The following is a 20,915-nucleotide window of genomic DNA, read 5'->3' on the forward strand; positions in this document are numbered from 1 at the left end:
AAACCGACATGATTATATGATTTATGTCCATTTTCTTTTATCTTATCAATATTTTTGATGTGTATGTGCATGTCTGTACAAACATTCACAGACACAAGACCACTCACTCCCAATTGGAGACATTACCACTGAATAAATCATTTTGTCAAGTATTTTTGTTGTTATAACTCATACCCCAAATCAGTCTGATTAAAATCTGATGTGGTAAAAGCAGCTACATGTCTTTGTTTACCTCTATTTCCATTGTTTTGTGTCGTTCGTTTTGTTTCGGGTCATTCGCCTCCTTCCCACATTTGACCCTGTGTAATAGAAAATCTCATTTGAATCTCAAGGATCTTGAAAGGTTTCATCAACCAATGAGCACACTCTTTCAAAATTGTTCAAAGAGATGTCGCTGCCACTGACAGGTCATGTTGTCAACACAATCCTTCTTGTGTATGTTTTTTTTTTTTTCTTTTTTTTCCCCAATTTTTCCAGTATGCGCAGCTGCCAATGTAATGCTCATCCTGACTGGCTATTCCAAAAGATTCTTCAGATGTGGGAAGGCAGTGATCATCCGGAACAAAACAAATGACACAAAACGATGGAAATAGAGGCATAAATAAAAACATCTAGCCGCTTTCACCACATGAGATTTTAATCAGATTGACCCCAAATATGGTCTTCACCAAAATATTTTTTCTGTTACTTTCCAAGTTTGTATGTTTGTTTTCTCTTTCTGGTAATAAATTTCATTAATTCAATCAATCAATCAATCAATCAATCAATCAATCAATCAATCAATCAATTAATTAATCTATCAATCAAGCAACTAATCACTAATCAATCAATCAATGTCTATAATAGACAAATCAAAATTTGTCATTCCATTCTTAGAACCATAAACAGTGTATTTTCCACTCCCCATTCATTGTTTGCAGCTAAATTTCCCCCAAAAGAGAGGCTGATATGAAATAATGAATCTAAATGAATCTGATCACACCTAGTTTACTTACCTACTGGCCCTAAATGAATCTGATCACACCTAGTTTACTTACCTACTGGCCCTAAATGAATCTGATCACACCTAGTTTACCTACCTACTGGCCCTAAATGAATCTGATCACACCTAGTTTACCTACCTACTGGCCCTAAATAAATCTGATCACACCTAGTTTACTTACCTACTGGCCCTAAATGAATCTGATCACACCTAGTTTACTTACCTACTGGCCCTAAATGAATCTGATCACACCTAGTTTACCTACCTACTGGCCCTAAATGAATCTGATCACACCTAGTTTACCTACCTACTGGCCCTAAATGAATCTGATCACACCTAGTTTACCTACCTACTGGCCCTAAATTAATCTGATCACACCTAGTTTACCTACCTACTGGCCCTAAATGAATCTGATCACACCTAGTTTACCTACCCACTGGCCCTAAATGAATCTGATCACACCTAGTTTACCTACCTACTGGCCCTAAATGAATCTGATCACACCTAGTTTACCTACCTACTGGCCCTAAATGAATCTGATCACACCTAGTTTACTTACCTACTGGCCCTAAATGAATCTGATCACACCTAGTTTACTTACCTACAGGCCCTAAATGAGTCTGATCACACCTAGTTTACTTACCTACTGGCCCTAAATGAATCTGATCACACCTAGTTTACCTACCCACTGGCCCTAAATGAATCTGATCACACCTAGTTTACCTACCTACAGACCCTAAATGAATCTGATCACACCTAGTTTACCTACCTACTGGCCCTAAATTAATCTGATCACACCTAGTTTACCTACCTACAGACCCTAAATGAATCTGATCACACCTAGTTTACCTACCTACTGGCCCTAAATTAATCTGATCACACCTAGTTTACCTACCTACTGGCCCTAAATTAATCTGATCACACCTAGTTTACCTACCCACTGGCCCTAAATGAATCTGATCACACCTAGTTTACCTACCTACTGGCCCTAAATGAATCTGATCACACCTAGTTTACCTACCTACTGGCCCTAAATGAATCAGATCACACCTAGTTTACCTACCTACTGGCCCTAAATGAATCTGATCACACCTAGTTTACCTACCTATAGGCCCTAAATGAATCTGATCACACCTAGTTTACTTACCTACTGGCCCTAAATGAATCTGATCACACCTAGTTTACCTACCTACTGGCCCTAAATGAATCTGATCACACCTAGTTTACCTACCTACAGGCCCTAAATGAATCTGATCACACCTAGTTTACCTACCTACTGGCCCTAAATGAATCTGATCACACCTAGTTTACCTACCTACTGGCCCTAAATGAATCTGATCACACCTAGTTTACCTACCTACAGGCCCTAAATGAATCTGATCACACCTAGTTTACTTACCTACAGGCCCTAAATGAGTCTGATCACACCTAGTTTACTTACCTACTGGCCCTAAATGAATCTGATCACACCTAGTTTACCTACCCACTGGCCCTAAATGAATCTGATCACACCTAGTTTACCTACCTACAGACCCTAAATGAATCTGATCACACCTAGTTTACCTACCTACTGGCCCTAAATTAATCTGATCACACCTAGTTTACCTACCTACAGGCCCTAAATGAATCTGATCACACCTAGTTTACCTACCTACTGGCCCTAAATTAATCTGATCACACCTAGTTTACCTACCTACTGGCCCTAAATTAATCTGATCACACCTAGTTTACCTACCCACTGGCCCTAAATGAATCTGATCACACCTAGTTTACCTACTTACTGGTCCTAAATGAATCTGATTACACCTAGTTTACTTACCTACAGACCCTAAATGAATCTGATCACACCTAGTTTACCTACCTACAGACCCTAAATGAATCTGATCACACCTAGTTTACCTACCTACTGGCCCTAAATGAATCTGATCACACCTAGTTTACCTACCTACAGACCCTAAATGAATCTGATCACACCTAGTTTACCTACCTACTGGCCCTAAATGAATCTGATCACACCTAGTTTACCTACCTACAGACCCTAAATGAATCTGATCACACCTAGTTTACCTACCTACTGGCCCTAAATGAATCTGATCACACCTAGTTTACCTACCTACTGGCCCTAAATGAATCTGATCACACCTAGTTTACCTACCTACTGGCCCTAAATGAATCTGATCACACCTAGTTTACCTACCTACTGGCCCTAAATGAATCTGATCACACCTAGTTTACCTACCTACAGACCCTAAATGAATCTGATCACACCTAGTTTACCTACCTACTGGCCCTAAATGAATCTGATCACACCTAGTTTACCTACCTACAGACCCTAAATGAATCTGATCACACCTAGTTTACCTACCTACAGACCCTAAATGAATCTGATCACACCTAGTTTACCTACCCACTGGCCCTAAATGAATCTGATCACACCTAGTTTACCTACCTACAGACCCTAAATGAATCTGATCACACCTAGTTTACCTACTTACTGGTCCTAAATGAATCTGATTACACCTAGTTTACTTACCTACAGACCCTAAATGAATCTGATTACACCTAGTTTACTTACCTACAGACCCTAAATGAATCTGATCACACCTAGTTTACTTACCTACAGACCCTAAATGAATCTGATCACACCTAGTTTACCTACCTACTGGCCCTAAATGAATCTGATCACACCTAGTTTACCTACCTACAGACCCTAAATGAATCTGATCACACCTAGTTTACTTACCTACTGGCCCTAAATGAATCTGATCACACCTAGTTTACTTACCTACTGGCCCTAAATGAATCTGATCACACCTAGTTTACCTACCTACAGGCCCTAAATTAATCTGATCACACCTAGTTTACCTACTTACTGGCCCTAAATGAATCTGATTACACCTAGTTTACTTACCTACAGACCCTAAATGAATCTGATCACACCTAGTTTACTTACCTATAGGCCCTAAATGAATCTGATCACACCTAGTTTACCTACCTATAGGCCCTAAATGAATCACACCTAGTTTACTTACCTACTGGCCCTAAATGAATCTGATCACACCTAGTTTACTTACCTACTGGCCCTAAATGAATCTGATCACACCTAGTTTACCTACCTATAGGCCCTAAATGAATCTGATCACACCTAGTTTACCTACCTACTGGCCCTAAATGAATCTGATCACACCTAGTTTACTTAGGGACCGGACAGAATTTACGGCAGGGGGGGGCCTGGGGAGAAATTATCTCTGACTTGTTTTTTTTCCTGGCCCCCCCATCCACTGTGACCAAAATTTCACAGCCCCCCCCTTTCAAAAGTATAAAAATTTCCTGGCCCCCCCCCCAAAAAAAAAAGAAAAGAAAAGAAAAAAGTGCACAATATCCTGCCCCCTACAATAACTAAAAAGAGTACAATTTCAATTTTTTTGTTACTGTAGCACAACTGTAATATTTCTTTTGGTACTACTATTATGTTACTATTTCAGCCCAAACAACTTAGTAGTTGTAGAGGAAGTTTTTTAGAAAACAAAACAAAATAAAACATTTTGACCATACATGTAATCATACACATGTGGTATAATCTTGTGTATTTCCCAACTAGACACCATAAGTAGTCATCACTTAATACCAAGGCATTTGATGTGATGGTTTTAACTGTCATTCACTGATACATACACAGAAACACAGACAGAGTTAAACACACATTCACATGCGTGATTTGTGAAAGACTGTAGTGGGGACATTTGTGGGGAGTATCTAAGACCATCACATCACCTACATAGTGTATTCAAATATCTATTTACACTCATAACACAATAACTATCTAATGTCAGACATTTGTGATGTCATGAAGTGCTAACAAACTAAGGATTTTATGCAGCTTTCACTTTCCTACACCAAATGCATTACCAATACACCTGTAAATGTAAGACATTTGTGACTTCATGTCACTGATGAAAAAACACTTAACACCACGCAGACATCTAAATGCTTTACAATATTTAGTACAGATAGATGCATTTGATGATGCTGAGGAGGGAAATAGTTTAATTTCACTGGTTTTAGATAGAAAGAAAGACAAGTCTTGCCTCATATCTTCAGACTCTAGTGAGTCTGAGAGTGAAACTCAAGAATAGTGTCAAGGAAAGAAATAAAACACCTATCTAAATTAATCTGGCCAGACGTTTTTGTATTTACATTTTTCACCAAAAGGTCACTTTTTAAACACATAAATTACAGGTCCTATGCTAGTATATTACCATATATATATATTAGGACCTGTAATGTATCCTTGATGGTAATTACACACTGAACCTGTTTCCACAGTGCTAAAATGTATGTATGTATGTATGTATGTATGTATGTATGTATGTATGTATGTATGTATGTATGTATGTATACATATGTGTGTGTGTGTGTGTGAACAACTTGGAGTATATAAGAGTAATTAAGGGTGTATCAAATTAATCTTGAGTAGTGTTTTTATGCTTCACTAAATAGGTACATACAAACGTACACACTTCCATTTTAATACATAAATGAAAGTGTAGACATTCAATATTAAAGGCGATATCAAGTGCTATCTCATGCAATGCTAAATTTTCTAACATATTAATTTTTTTCAATGACAAAATATTTCGCGGCCCCCCCTTTCAAACCATGAGAATTTTCATGGCCCCCCCTTCAAGCCTCCCATTTTTTTCATGGCCCCCCCAATTTCTCCCCAGGCCCCCCCTCTGCCGTAAATTCTGTCCGGTCCCTTACCTACTGGCCCTAAATGAATCTGATCACACCTAAGTTTACTTACCTACTGGCCCTGAATGAATCTGATCACACCTAGTTTACCTACCTACTGGCCCTAAATGAATCACACCTAGTTTAATCCGTCATGGTTTAAATTGTATTCATGTATGCGGACGGTTCCGAACTGTATCTCACGTGTGAGGGTGACCGGGTTCCGACTTCAGTGATTGAGTCATGCACTAGTGAAGTTAGACAGTGGATGCGTGATAATATGCTCTGTCTTAACGACGGTAAAACAGAAATTGTGCATTTTTCTTCTAAATTTGGTGGTGCAAGTCCGGTACCCCGGTGTGAGATACGGATTGGCGATGTCGATATACAGCCATTTAAAAAATGTACAAAATGTAATGTTGTTCGCAATCTTGGTGTTTCCATGGATTCGGCGGCATAAGCTTATGTCTGATCATGTTATTAATATTTGTAAAGCTGCCTCTCCTGCTCTGTGGAAAATTTGCAAAATTCGCAATCTTCTTGATAAAAGTTGTACTGAAAAACTAGTTCATGCTTTTATTACACAACGTTTAGATTATTGCAACATTTTACTATATGGTCTTCCACTTCAACAAATTCGTAAGCTCCAAATTAATCAGAATTCAGCAGCAAGACTTGTCATTAGAAAGAAAAAAGTTGAGCATATTACCCCAGTTCTTCATTCATTACACTGGCTACCTATTCAGAAGCGCATTGAATTCAAAGTACTCTGTATTGTTTTTAAAGTTCTATGGGTGTGGGCCTTCATATCTAGGCGATTTATTAATGATTAGATCCACCCGTCGTTCCCTTCGGTCGCAATCCGGTGGCGTAGTGAATTTGCATCAACCGATAGGGAACACTGCATACCGTGGTGATCGGGCCTTTCTCTATTTGCGGCCCACGCCTTTGGAATGCCCTGCCATCATGTCTTCGTTCTTCTCATACTTTGAACAGTTTTAAATCTGCCTTGAAATGTCATCTTTTTAGATCTCATTTTAAACTTTTTTTTACATGTCAGTCTTTTAATTGTCATTCCGTGTCTTTGTATTTTTATCCTGTTTCATATCATGTTTATACTTGTGTATATGTACCTTTTAAAATAATTTTATACTTTTGTTCAGCGCATTGAGATTGTTTTAATGTAACGCGCTCTATAAGAAATGTAAGAAATAATATTATTATTACGACGATGCTGTAACTTGCAGACTTTGTTCACTGATTCGAATCCGATAACGCCTTCGAAAATGAATCCGAAAATACTAGTACTCAAATCCGAAAACTAACCAAACAACACCATTCAGTTGAACGAGAAACATGGGTTGTAGGCCTAGGTCAACTCTGGGTGAACTATGTTGAACGAGCAGTACAGTTGATGCATTGAAGATAAATAACAGTTCGTGCTTTTCGTGAGTAGTGTATGTTCTGATTGTCTATCTGTAGTATTTGCTACTGACTCTCCATGGTCATGGCCACAGGCATTTGTCTTCTTCGCGATCACAGAAACAAGTGTAATTTTACCCCTTTCGTATATAGTTGGTTATGTACGTCAATATTAATGATATTATCGACATTTTATTGTATTCTGATAGAAATATTCTGAGACATAACTCGGGAAACAAATGCCTGTGGTCATGGCGTGTGGATGTTGTTTACGATTGCACTGCTCAGATCATGCAAGTACGTACAAAGTCGAAGGCCATTCCCTATTTATGCAAATTATTATATAACCATACAATGGGGTTATTTATCACGGATGGGATGATATTCTGCCCCAATGGTTACATCATATATTCAGTGTATTAAAGTATATTATGTAAGTATATTCGCTTTCGTGGGATGGGGATAGTTTCTTGTCCGTAGAAAAAAAAAACGATGTTTGTTTACATAACGTATTTGTAATGCAAATGCCAAGGTATGATTGCTCCATGCATACTTCCATGCTCCATGGAATGTTTTATACCGTAATAACATCTGCTGTCACATCTTGTACTGTTTGATATTCTTTTTGTATCTCAGACCCTAACCGCAACTCTAACCATGTTATAAGCGTAAGTCTCACCGTTACATGTAATGTATTATTGTATATGCCAACGTAATGCTGTATTTATAGTAATACCATGCTCTGTCCGATTTCACGTCCATATTGTATTTAAGATGTAGACTCTATGTAAGTAACACACAATATTAAATATGACCGTGTGTAACTTTAGGATACATGTATGGATGTAAAAAATTGAAACATGGCATCAGAAGGAGAGGAATCCATAACAAGTACAACAAGTACAACAGAAGAGTGTGTGGTATGCAGTGATAAATCTGCTGGCAGATACTTCGGAGCGTTGGTCTGTGAAGCATGCAAGGTGAGGAAATCACATTGGCTTGGATAAAGAAGGGGGCCCGGCCTTGACAAAAAATATATATAACGAGAAGCAACGTACAATGCAGCAGATAATACAAAACATTATATATCAGAAATTGCATGCCATTAACTTCAGCACACTGCTGTACAGTCTTGCCTGGATGTTCATGCAGTGTTCATTATTACATATGTGTAATGTTCGGTGAATGTTTTTTAGAAGAACTAGACATTTACTGAAACTGAACAATATAAAATTATATATGCGTAATACTGCATGATAATATGCTTATATGTAATTCAGTTGACAAAAAAAAGACAAGATTACTATGTTGTTGTATGTTTAATTAACACTCAAAGGCAGGTAAACTATTGTTCACAAATATATAAATTTTACTAATAGTGATCTTTTTCATGTGTTACTTGCCCTACAGAGTTTTTTTATACGGAGTACGAGGAAAGGAGAACCCGATTTCTACTGCTTTCATTCGCAGAATTGTAAAATTACACCACTGACAAGACTTTTATGTCAGTATTGTCGTTATCAAAAATGCCTCACTGCAGGAATGTCAAGAAAAGGTAACCTGAAATTATAAATTATGCTATTGTTTGTATGATCAAAGTAAATAGAATTTAAGGTAAAGATCAGTAAACCTATCTGCTGTCATTGCTTTTGATGTTGTTTGATACAGGCCCATTACATACTGTAAATTCATTTGTTGTCAAACTGCTTTAATGTGTTCATATTATTCTCTTGAGGTATGGCTACCAAGCCTATCATACAGCCGATTGCTGAAGTTTACATAGACCACAAAATTGGCTATAGCATGCTTAGTCCCAACTGCATCTTGTGGTAGTATGCATAGTACTGCCTCCTTGGGGTAGAGGACCATGAAGTATGGTGAAATGACTTGTTTGTATTCTGAGTGTGGCAGTTCTTGACACCCTTGAATACCTCTTTACTTGACAAATTCTGAATTATCGGCATTCACCACAGATTCAGGGACTGGTGTCTTCAAGGGCCTATATGTATCTTTACCAGACTCTTAAACACTCTGGAATTAGCACCAACTGTTTATTCCCTTTCGACAAAACTCACGATGTGATTTCTCTACACATATTGAAGGATACTGGTTTTTGCTTCCTGACACATTGCTTTAACCATTACCTGTCAAAATAAAAAGATTATAATATAATGAGGTTTTATTAACAACTCTTAACCTCTTATGAGAGAGTTTCAGTGACAGCTAGATTGGTCAAAAATCATTGCAAACACAGTGTATCGAATAGACATTTCACACTCACCTTTGTTATTTCTGATTGCCATGCCATAAAATATTTGCAGTGTATCTGTCAGCTGTCATTTCAGCCTTCCACGTCCTGTCAAAATCTTTCCATTATTCCAATTTCTGTCCGGGAATTTTATTTCATCTGAATCAAAGTGTGGCTTATTTTGTGCTTTACAAAAACTAAGTGTCCAGGGTACTACAGGCATGGTTGTCAAGTCAATACCGTGTAAATCAAATCATCAACCTTTCACCTTTCATTCCTTCATTTGTCAGTTCTGTGCCGAACGTTTGCATTTAGACATACTAGTAGTGCACTGGCAGTGGCAGTGCAGTATAACAAACTATTTTAGACAATTTTGATTAACAAGATTTTAAGAAGCGAAAATCGTCAGGTTACTTCAGTATAGCATGTGGTTGAACTGTCAAAAATTTGCATAAAGTTGCACTAAGATGAGTGGGCAAAAGCTAATGATATGCTTATAGAGGAATTAACTTTATCAATACTTGAATATGTGTTTGGAGGGTAAATTGCAACAATTGAGCTGCCATCGGAGTCGTTTGCCTAAGCAGATGATGACATGTTGTTACTTGTATATCACATGAATACAACTGTACATGAACATGTAATCCAAAGTTGCAGACAACGAATGGCTTTTGGAAATTCTCTCGGAACATAATGCAACATGTTGAAATCCATCAGATAGAAGTTTTAACGATATTTTCAAAATCATAGGAGGAAAATTATGGCAAAATCTGACACAAGTCTGGAAGTCAAAACTCAGACTGACTGTTCGACTGAAACTACGATACAAATTTTAAACTGATTTTACTGATTCTGTCAAAAACTGAGATGAACAATAAAAAAGACCTTATCTTGTAAGACCTACTGGCAAATGAAATGGACATATTCAAAGTCACTGCATCCTCAACAACATTACCGCACAGTATGTATTCAACAACCAATCTCGCCTCCTTGAGATGCACTGTACATACCAAATTCTCAACTTTTTGGATGCCATCGGGAAAATTTTCAGCAACAGTTGAAGTGTACAGAATGACATGTTTGTTTTCAATCTGTTGTCAGGTCGTGTTCCTGCCAACAAACAAAGTACAGGGAAAGAGATGCCATGCAAAGTTTGCAATGATACGTCATCTGGAATTCACTTTGGTGTTTATACATGCGAAGGATGCAAGGTAAGTAGGCTCATTACACTGGAGGGGGTTTTGTGTTCAACTGTAATTCTCAGTAGGGCACAAGATGGGTTGACCATAGGAGGCTGTCCAAAAATCAAGGAGTCCAGCAAATATATTAATGTGCTTGTGCATACAAGTGAAAGTATACAATGATTCTATACCTGAACTCAGGATATTCATTACAATGCTGTGCACAAAATGATATTGGAGAATCAATGGGTACTATCAAACCAGAAAGACTATGTAGTGTTTCTTAGCACAACTGAACTGACAGGTTCAGTAGTGCTATAGGCATGGCAAAGTGTCTGTTTGTTTGTCTGTCTGTGTGGATGTGGATGTGTGTGCGTGTGCATGTGCGTGTGCGTGTGTGTAAACAACTTAAAGTAAAAAATGCCAGACTGAATGTCATGATATTTAGTGGGTGTATTACCTTAGATGTCTAGTTGGGAAATTGTTCAAATCAAAATGATCTTACCACCAGTTTGTGATTTGGGTAAAAAATGTGATGTTTGGTTAAAAAAACTCACCCCCCTCTCCCATATAGTAGCATGGAGCAGCATGTGGGTAAACATTTTAAAAATCTGTACAGTTGTACTACAACGGCATTGGTGCTATTTTAATGTCTCACACAACATTTGTTGTTCTTATCACACCAACAAAAATGCACTGATAAGCAATACACACCTGAAATGTTACATTTTAACAAACTTTAAACACAAATAAACAGTTTTTTCATCCTCACTATCAGTGTATTTTGTTTTTTATGTTATTTGTAACAAAAAGATTTCTGTGAGAACCATCATGCTGCCTAATTGAAACTCTATAGTCACTCTGGTTTGGTAGTACATTAATTACTTCAATAGGTTCTCATGCACTACTCATATTGGTTTTGACTGCATGAATTGCAGCCATGTATTTGCTGTATGAATCTCGTGCTTTATTTATAGAATTGCACTCTGGGTAATCTACAGAGCGTTCTAAGGTCTATCTGTATGTTATGTGACATGACCTCTCTGTAGGTGTGGTGAGATTTGACCTTGACCTGTAACGTTAAGGTAAAATGCCTGATACCACACAAATTACAGTTGGTTACTTTGTTATTTAATATAACAAGGTATTTGAATACAGAACATTGGACATATGATAGGTGCCCATATCAGTTATGACTAAATTGTGACCATGTTTGTCTGAAAAGTATGTTATATAGTTTGTAGAGTAACTATAGGTCAGGACCTGTTATATACACACAGAGACTGGATTCAAGTGGTCATAGTTCATATAGTTGTTTTGTTTATATCAATCTCAAAAGAAAGACAGTCTGGAGGGGGCTAAAGGTGTGGCCTACATCTGTTTTACATGTATTTTGTTTGTTACCAGTAACAAATGCATGTACACATGTCAGACACTATAGGGTACATATGCACATGACTATATTTGGTGACATTGACCAGTATACCACCAAATGGCTGTATTTGTAGTATTTCATAGAAATATTGTATATACACAGAGATTCCATTCAAGAGTCTACACCCATATATAGAATTTATTTTAAGACCTTATTTTGTGCATTTGTGCTATAACTGGCCCGGAGGTTTTTTTTAACTACAAAGACCATATGTGTCTGTATGTATGTATGTATGTATGTATGTATGTATGTATGTATGTATGTATGTATGTATGTATATTTATAGGAATTAACGTTCATGTCAAACATTGACCTTTGACATTGACATTCATCTTCAAGGTAAAACTGCATTTGGCTCAATATAACTAAGGATGTTTTGTACAAAGAGATACCTTATTCAAGTGTCTACATAAATATCAGGGGTAAGCTTTCTGGTAGGACACTGATGAGTGACATTGTCCTTCATATTCAAGGTCAAAACTCATCTTTTGAACCTACACATAAAAGTAACATCCCCAAGTTTCACTGCAGTCGACCTAGCTTTTTTTTCTACCTGTACTTGCACATGTAAAGTTGTTTAGATGCACTTACATCTACATAAACGTACACACAGATATCCCACCATCATGCCTTTAGCACTACTGAACAGTGGTGTTAAAAAGTAGTTATTGTCTGCTACTTGTTTGTTTTAGGGTTTCTTTAGGAGAAGTTTGAAAGATTATGCTACATATTATTGCCAATGTAAAAAGGACCAACCTTGTGAGATAACACCAACCACTCGAAATGTCTGTAGATATTGCAGGTTGGATAAATGCATCACTGTAGGAATGTGTAGGGATGGTAAGTCATACATTTTACACATTTCTTTAAATCTAAGACTTTATTTTACGTGAAGAGCAACAAAAAGGAGTCACTCTTTACACTTTAATGGGAGTTGCATATTTCATGGTATTTCAACTCAGAACACAGTGTGTGTGGTGCTTTTGGCTCAGCACTTCATTGAGTTTTAAGAAAGTCAAGGAATATACTACATATGTACTATAGCAGTGTTTTCAGTGATAAAAGTGAATGTGGACATTTGAGATAACATCCACAGATTAGCTCTGTGTGCACAAAGTCACATAGTCAATCAATGTGAGTATAAAGCCAGCAAATGGACAGTTTGACCTGATGAACATGGTTATCTCGGTTTGACTTAGTACACACTGAGCTAATCTGTGGATAATTCTTCTTTACACCATGGCCATGACTTTAAAGGGTGTAACTGATTTGTTTTGAGACAAAGATATAGGGCTGCTTCTGTGAATATGATATGATTCTACCTCATCGTATATGCAGTTGTTATGTATTGCTACATACTGTATTTTTGTACACAAACAGGTATCAAACTGGGAAGACATCAGAAGTCATTTTGTGGAGACAAACCAATTCAGGAACTCTCAGAACAGACCCAGGATCAGTGGGTATGTACTGCTGGATCCTTTGGATCCTTGCATGTCAAGGTTATGCAAGCTGGTGGTAGTTGTGGTAGTACTAATACTAATGATGATCCAGAGCAAAACCAAAGCACAATAGTGCATTCTTTCTCTCAGGATATGTCTCTCAGATCTATATCACAAGTAGAGATGGCGGCTAGTTGTAGTATGGATGGAGGAAACTCAAAGGACTCAACACCATCCATTGCAGGTGATAGACTTCAACTAAATGACAAATTAACCATGGTGAATGAACCTGTCAAAGAAACAGCAACACTAGATAATGATACAAATAATATGGTGTCTGTACAAAGTCATGTTCAAAGTTTAGGAACATACAAAAACACAGGTTCCGTGACTTGCCGTTTCAATGATTTTGAGAGAGATGCTGAAGCCGTAAGCCAAAGTACAAACAATTTTGGGAAGCGATTCAAGACATCTTCCACCACATCAAGTTTCAGGGATGTGCCACCATGTATGCAACAGCAGGGAAATGACCATCAACCAAGCAAACCAATTTTAAGTACCATTGCAGATGAAATTGATCGTATTACTAAGGCAACGCTTTTGGGACAAGAAAGTGTAGTGCCAAATTACCACAAAGAAAATCCAACCATTGGCAGTCCTCAAAACGAGTTTGTTGGCAAGAAAACAATGGAATACAGAGAAGTGCAATGTGCTGGAGAAGACATAGAAGAAGAAACTACCAGTAAAGACATTGTAACTACATTCCAACAAGAACAATTCATGTTTGAAGTAGCAGGGGCCTATGATAGACTAGCATCTATTTTCCTTGAGTTAGCTGATTCACCAGCTCAAAGGAATTCAATTGAAAAGGTTAGATCTCTTTACTGTTCTTTCAGTAGTCCCCTGAAGAGGGACTTTTACAATGGGGTCCGTCTGGCCATACATCTGTCCATAATGCATAATTTCTCTGATATGCAATATTCATATTTTTCAAACATAAAAACACAAATGTTGCATATCAGAAGGGACATATCTATGTCACTTTGTTTCGCGATATAATAGCATGCAAATTTGACCGAATGGTGGCCATAGTTGTAGTTAAAAATCAATATTTACTGCATAACTCAAACTGTAATACATAAAGACTCTATTCCAGTATCTACCCCCATTTTATTTGGTGTAAGCTTTCTGTTAAGGCCTTGACCTTTGACATTGACCTAGACCTTCAGGGTCAATTATCAAAATCAAGCCATTTCTTGCATATCACAGACACTTTGTAGTATTACATGTTGCCAATTTCTTTTAAGTCATGTTTACAGGTAATAGAGAAGAAGAGAAATATATATACCAGTTACTGCTCATATAAGTTTTTACTGAATGGCGGCCACATTTGTTGTAAAAAACCTGATTTACTGCATAACTTAAAACAAACTGTACTAAACAGGGACATCATTCAAGTGTCTACCCCTATTATATATGGAGCAAGCTTAAGACCTTTAACTTTGACCTTGACCTTCCGGATTGATTATCAAAATCAAGCCATTTCTTGTATATTGCAGATACTTGATGGTATTTAAGTGTGGCCACATTGAATATTTTATGTGATATTGGACACATGTAATAAAGAGCAATGAAAATGTATACATGCATTAATTTTGGTGCTCACATAACTTTCTTAACTGGAATGGCAATACTTGTTGTAAAAATCACTCTTTACTGTGTAACTCACAAAATGTAATACATACAATTACATAGTGTCTACTCTGATGTGATTAGGGGCATGATTGTTTCCTATTACCTTGACCTTCAGTCACCAAAATCAAGCCTTTCTTGCATATTTTGCTGTTTGTACACTTGGTGAAATTTAGAAATGATCAATTTCTATCAAATTTTGTCCAAACGTACATGACACAGAACAATGGACATACACACATTGTCACATGCATGCTTATGTTACTTCTTTCTGAATAGTGGCAGTCATATTCAGTGCAAAAATCCACAACTTGTACAATATTTCAAGAACAGACACTTAATTCAAGTATTTATCAAGTGTATTTATCTGTTAGTATCATTATATGTGACCCTGACATTTGCCTTTAAAATCAATATTATATGTTGTCACACAGAAGTAAAGTCTTTGAGGGAATATGTCTTCTACGAAGACTTGTTCAGTACTTCCACTGCTCTAGTCAAGATTACAAGAATAAACAAAAGGCTACCAATCTTATTCAAGTATTATTCTAATATTTTATCACAAATTCGTTTATTACTACTTTGTGACATTTGGCCAAGGTGTTTCACTCTTGAGAATACAGTTCATAGTAACTTTAGCATTGCCTGTGGAAACAAACAAATAACAGTGTCAATTGCAAAGGTTACAGCAGTGATCAACCAACCAAGAATGAATGATGTCTCACAATCAAAGTCTCCACAATGTTATTTGCATACCTTAATTCCTTGCTACAGCCTCATTTTTTCTATGTTGACCTCTTCAACAAATGATATAGTCCATAGATATTTTATATTCCTTCCATCATTTTTTGCTTCCAGATAAAAATGAATCCTGGTAAATTAACTATTGCTGAATGGGCACTACAGAAAGAACGAACTGTTCAACATATAATGGCCATCATCAACTTTGCCAAAAAGATACCAGGTAAGATGGAAACAACACAACCATAGCAACAGTCAAATAATTGTGTATATTGCAAAATTGACAACAGGGCTTGGTAGGCAAGTAAATAAACATTCAAAAAAATGTATATGCCCAGCAACATGACCATGCCCATAGAATTACAACAAGGATGGCCATGCAAGTAGATAAACATTTATAAAATGACCACACATACACTTAGCAACAAGACAGCCACAGCAACAGTGAAATGATGTTGTATATTGCATAGATAGACACAAATATGAAATTTTGAATATTGACACATATATACATAATTAGCAACTATGACCACAGCAACAACCACCAATCAAACCTATTGAAATGATATCATCAAGGATTACCCAATTCTTTCTATTTGTGCTATAATGCCATTGGTGCTATTTTTTTCTTCTTGTTTCTAACTATCAATCAAACTGAAAAAAAACACTAAACATTTGAAAATTAACAGAGTAGGACAGTATGGTTTCTCAAATATAGATTTTGTAAGAAATATGTAGAAAGGCAAAACAGTGAATAACTATGAACAGAAGTGTTAAAAAGAGACAGAATAGCAATACGCTTACAATTACATGCAGACAGTTTCAGAAACAAGCAAACAGAAGAGAACTTTGTGAGAAATATCTTTTTAACATGCATTTTTTTTATATTATTCAATAAAATCTGTGACTGGTCTTTTTTACTTCTGCGTAGCAAATACCACTAGTATGCACACACAACTGTGCAAGTAATCTGTGGCACACATACAATAATACCAACAATAGCACTCCTCATAACAGTGATGTTATTACTCCCTGCAAAAGAAACCAAACATCATAGATACACAAAGGTACATTTAAAATTAGGATATTCCTAGACGTGTTGGAATGAGAAACTGCAACATTCTAAATTCAAACTTTATCATTACTACTTGTTAGTGAAAACTGCATTTGTAATTTAAAAAAAATTAACTTCTTACTTAATACATGCTTTTATTATTATATGTATTGAATTGTACATTTCAGGCTTTTCAAAGCTGCATGTAGACGACAGGACGATTTTGCTGAAAATGGGTGTATTTCCAAGTATTTTGGTGCGTCTAACACGCAATTATGAGGATGAATACAATTGGTTTACAAATACTTGGTTAACGGCCACCTATCTCAAGCCTTTGGTGTGTGGCATGATGGAGTCAATACCAAGGTTTAGTGAACGATTTCGCCACGTCAGCCTTGATAGAATTGAAATAGCTTTATTTATGTGCATGTTGATAGTGAACCCAGGTGAGAGAATCGTATGCACTGTACAGAAGATATGGTAGATTTTATAACCTGCATCTTAAAACCACCTTACTACCATGTTGCAATCAGATTTTTCATGTGAAACTTCTCAGACTTGTCAACATTTCAATATGTATAGAAAGACATTATAGCAGATCAGTGAAACGTACATGTATTTGATGATAGAGGATTTCTACAAATGTGCACATTTTAGATTTGATTCTCTTTGCCAAGCACCATGTCATTTATTAATCACCTGCCATTAACAATCCTCTCTACCAATCACCATGCCATTTATTCATCACCTGCCATTAACAATCCTCTCTACCAATCACAATGTCATATATTCATCACCTGCCATTAACAATCCTCTCTACCAGTCATTTACCTTGATGAAGCTATCATATATGATGTCAACAATGTTCTCCATGAATCATTCTTTGATTTCTCCATCACATGATGTGAAAGCTTTCCACCTATCACTATGTCTCGGTCTCCACATGATGTTTATCATGTTCTCTACCAACACACTTGGTTTATCCATGACATTATGGTGACAATGGTAGAATCCACGTGTATAGGTGTTCATCACCTGTGTGGAGTACCCGACTTTAACAAAAAAAGAAAAATAACTTGGGACACTCACATTTAGTATTAAGAGATGAATTATATAATATGAATTATACTATTGTTATTTCAGAACATGTTTGTCTACATGATTCAGAAGCTGTCCAAGAGTTGAATAGACATATCAGAGATACATTCAAAGCATATTGTTTAGGTGAGTATTTCCTGTAATAACTACCCTACTGTGTGCATCTGCAGTCTTGTACAAGTACCCTGGTGGGCAATTTAAAACCCATTCTCTGACCAATTAGCCAACCCAATGGGCATCTGCAGTCTTGTACACATACCCTGGTGGGCAATTTAAACCCATTCTCTGGCCAATTAGCCAACCCAATGGGCATCTACAGTCTTGTACACGTACCCTGGTGGGCAATTTAATACCCATTCTTTGGCCAATTAGCCAACCCAATGGGCATCTGCAGTCTTGTACAAGTACCCTGGTGGGCAATTTAAAACACATTCTCTGGCCAATTAGCCAACCCAGTGGGCATCTGCAGTCTTGTACATGTACCCTGGTGGGCAATTTAAAACACATTCTCTGACCAATTAGCCAACCCTATGGGCATCTGCAGTCTTGTACATGTACCCTGGTGGGCAATTTAAAACACATTCTCCGGCTAATTAGCCAACCCAATGGGCATCTGCAGTCTTGTACACATACCCTGGTGGGCAATTTAAACCCATTATCTGGCCAATTAGCCAACCCAGTGGGCATCTGCAGTCTTGTACATGTACCCTGGTGGGCAATTTAAAACCCATTCTCTGGCCAATTAGCCAACCCAGTGGGCATCTGCAGTCTTGTACACATACCCTGGTGGGCAATTTAAAACACATTCTCTGACCAATTAGCCAACCCTATGGGCATCTGCAGTCTTGTACAATACCCTGGTGGGCAATTTAAAACACATTCTCCGGCTAATTAGCCAACCCAATGGGCATCTGCAGTCTTGTACACATACCCTGGTGGGCAATTTAAACCCATTATCTGGCCAATTAGCCAACCCAGTGGGCATCTGCAGTCTTGTACATGTACCCTGGTGGGCAATTTAAAACCTATTCTCTGGCCAATTAGCCAACCCAGTGGGCATCTGCAGTCTTGTACACATACCCTGGTGGGCAATTTAAAACACATTCTCTGGCCAATTAGCCAACCCAGTGGGCATCTGCAGTCTTGTACATGTACCCTGGTGGGCAATTTAAAACACATTCTCCGGCTAATTAGCCAACCCAATGGGCATCTGCAGTCTTGTACATGTACCCTGGTGGGCAATTTAAAACCCATTCTCTGGCCAATTAGCCAACCCAATGGGCATCTGCAGTCTTGTACATGTACCCTGGTGGGCAATTTAAAACACATTCTCTGGCCAATTAGCCAACCCAGTGGGCATCTGCAGTCTTGTACATGTACCCTGGTGGGCAATTTAAAACACATTCTCTGGCTAATTAGCCAACCCAGTGGGCATCTGCAGTCTTGTACACATACCCTGGTGGGCAATTTAAACCCATTCTCTGGCCAATTAGCCAACCCAGTGGGCATCTGCAGTCTTGTACACATACCCCGATGGGCAATTTAAACCCATTCTCTGGCCAATTAGCCAACCCAGTGGGCATCTGCAGTCTTGTACATGTACCCTGGTGGGAAATTTAAACCCATTCTCTGGCCAATTAGCCAACCCAATGGGCATCTGCAGTCTTGTACATGTACCCTGGTGGGCAATTTAAACCCATTCTCTGGCCAATTAGCCAACCCAGTGGGCATCTGCAGTCTTGTACACATACCCCGATGGGCAATTTAAACCCATTCTCTGGCCAATTAGCCAACCCAGTGGGCATCTGCAGTCTTGTACATGTACCCTGGTGGGAAATTTAAACCCATTCTCTGGCCAATTAGCCAACCCAATGGGCATCTGCAGTCTTGTACATGTACCCTGGTGGGCAATTTAAAACACATTCTCCGGCTAATTAGCCAACCCAATGGGCATCTGCAGTCTTGTACATGTACCCTGGTGGGCAATTTAAAACACATTCTTTGGCCAATTAGCCAACCCAGTGGGCATCTGCAGTCTTGTACACATACCCTGGTGGGCAATTTAAACCCATTCTCTGGCCAATTAGCCAACCCAGTGGGCATCTGCAGTCTTGTACATGTACCCTGGTGGGAAATTTAAACCCATTCTCTGGCCAATTAGCCAACCCAGTGGGCATCTGCAGTCTTGTACAAGTGCATTTTAGGATAATGAACCAGTGTTTCAACCTCCGATTGTTTTACATATCATCTCCATCACCTGACATCTGCAGGAGAATGTATGCCTCTAGAAGATAAAATGTACTTTATTCATCACAGTTAATCAAAATGTTATTTTCTGTAACATACCAATAAATGCAGCAAGCTGAAATAAGTTAACATCCAGTAATATTTGTTTTGATTTTTCAGAGAAGTACAGCAAGATTGACCTGTATGATACTCTGAAGAATTGTTATTTACCTGAATTGACTCACATTGAAGTACTTCACAAGGAGAGTATCCGAGCTGGAGCACAGAATACTAATATGGAAATGGACCTTCCTGCTCTTTTTACAGAGATAAATTTGAACTGAGTCAGGAGAAAACACACACACACACACACACACACACACACACACACACACACACACACACACACACACACACACACACACACACTAACACACACACGTACACTCACACACATACACTCACACACATTATATATGTATGTGTAGTAGAATCATAACGAGGTCTTTGTTAAACCCATGTGCAATGATTTATTTGATATGTACAAACATACAAAGTTCTAATGTACAAGTGAATCTATTGTCATATTGTAACAACCTGACTGTACCTGACACATAATGTTGACTTTATACTGAAATGCACTTCAATGGTTATCTATAT

General features: G+C 37.8%; 1 protein-coding gene across 1 annotated transcript; it reads left to right on the plus strand.

Moving 5' to 3' along the window:
• Positions 1-7,998: 7,998 nt before the first annotated feature.
• LOC144445751 (nuclear receptor ROR-alpha B-like) lies at positions 7,999-20,599 on the plus strand. The gene is made up of 9 exons (XM_078135396.1): positions 7,999-8,118; positions 8,549-8,693; positions 10,488-10,597; positions 12,695-12,842; positions 13,383-14,314; positions 15,995-16,100; positions 17,120-17,377; positions 18,075-18,155; positions 20,436-20,599. The coding sequence occupies exons 1-9, from the start codon at positions 7,999-8,001 to the stop codon at positions 20,597-20,599; spliced, it is 2,064 nt and encodes a 687-aa protein (XP_077991522.1).
• The last annotated feature ends 316 nt before the right edge of the window (positions 20,600-20,915 follow it).

This window comes from Glandiceps talaboti, chromosome 2 (assembly GCF_964340395.1).
Source record: "Glandiceps talaboti chromosome 2, keGlaTala1.1, whole genome shotgun sequence".
Classification (NCBI taxonomy): Eukaryota; Metazoa; Hemichordata; class Enteropneusta; family Spengelidae; genus Glandiceps; species Glandiceps talaboti.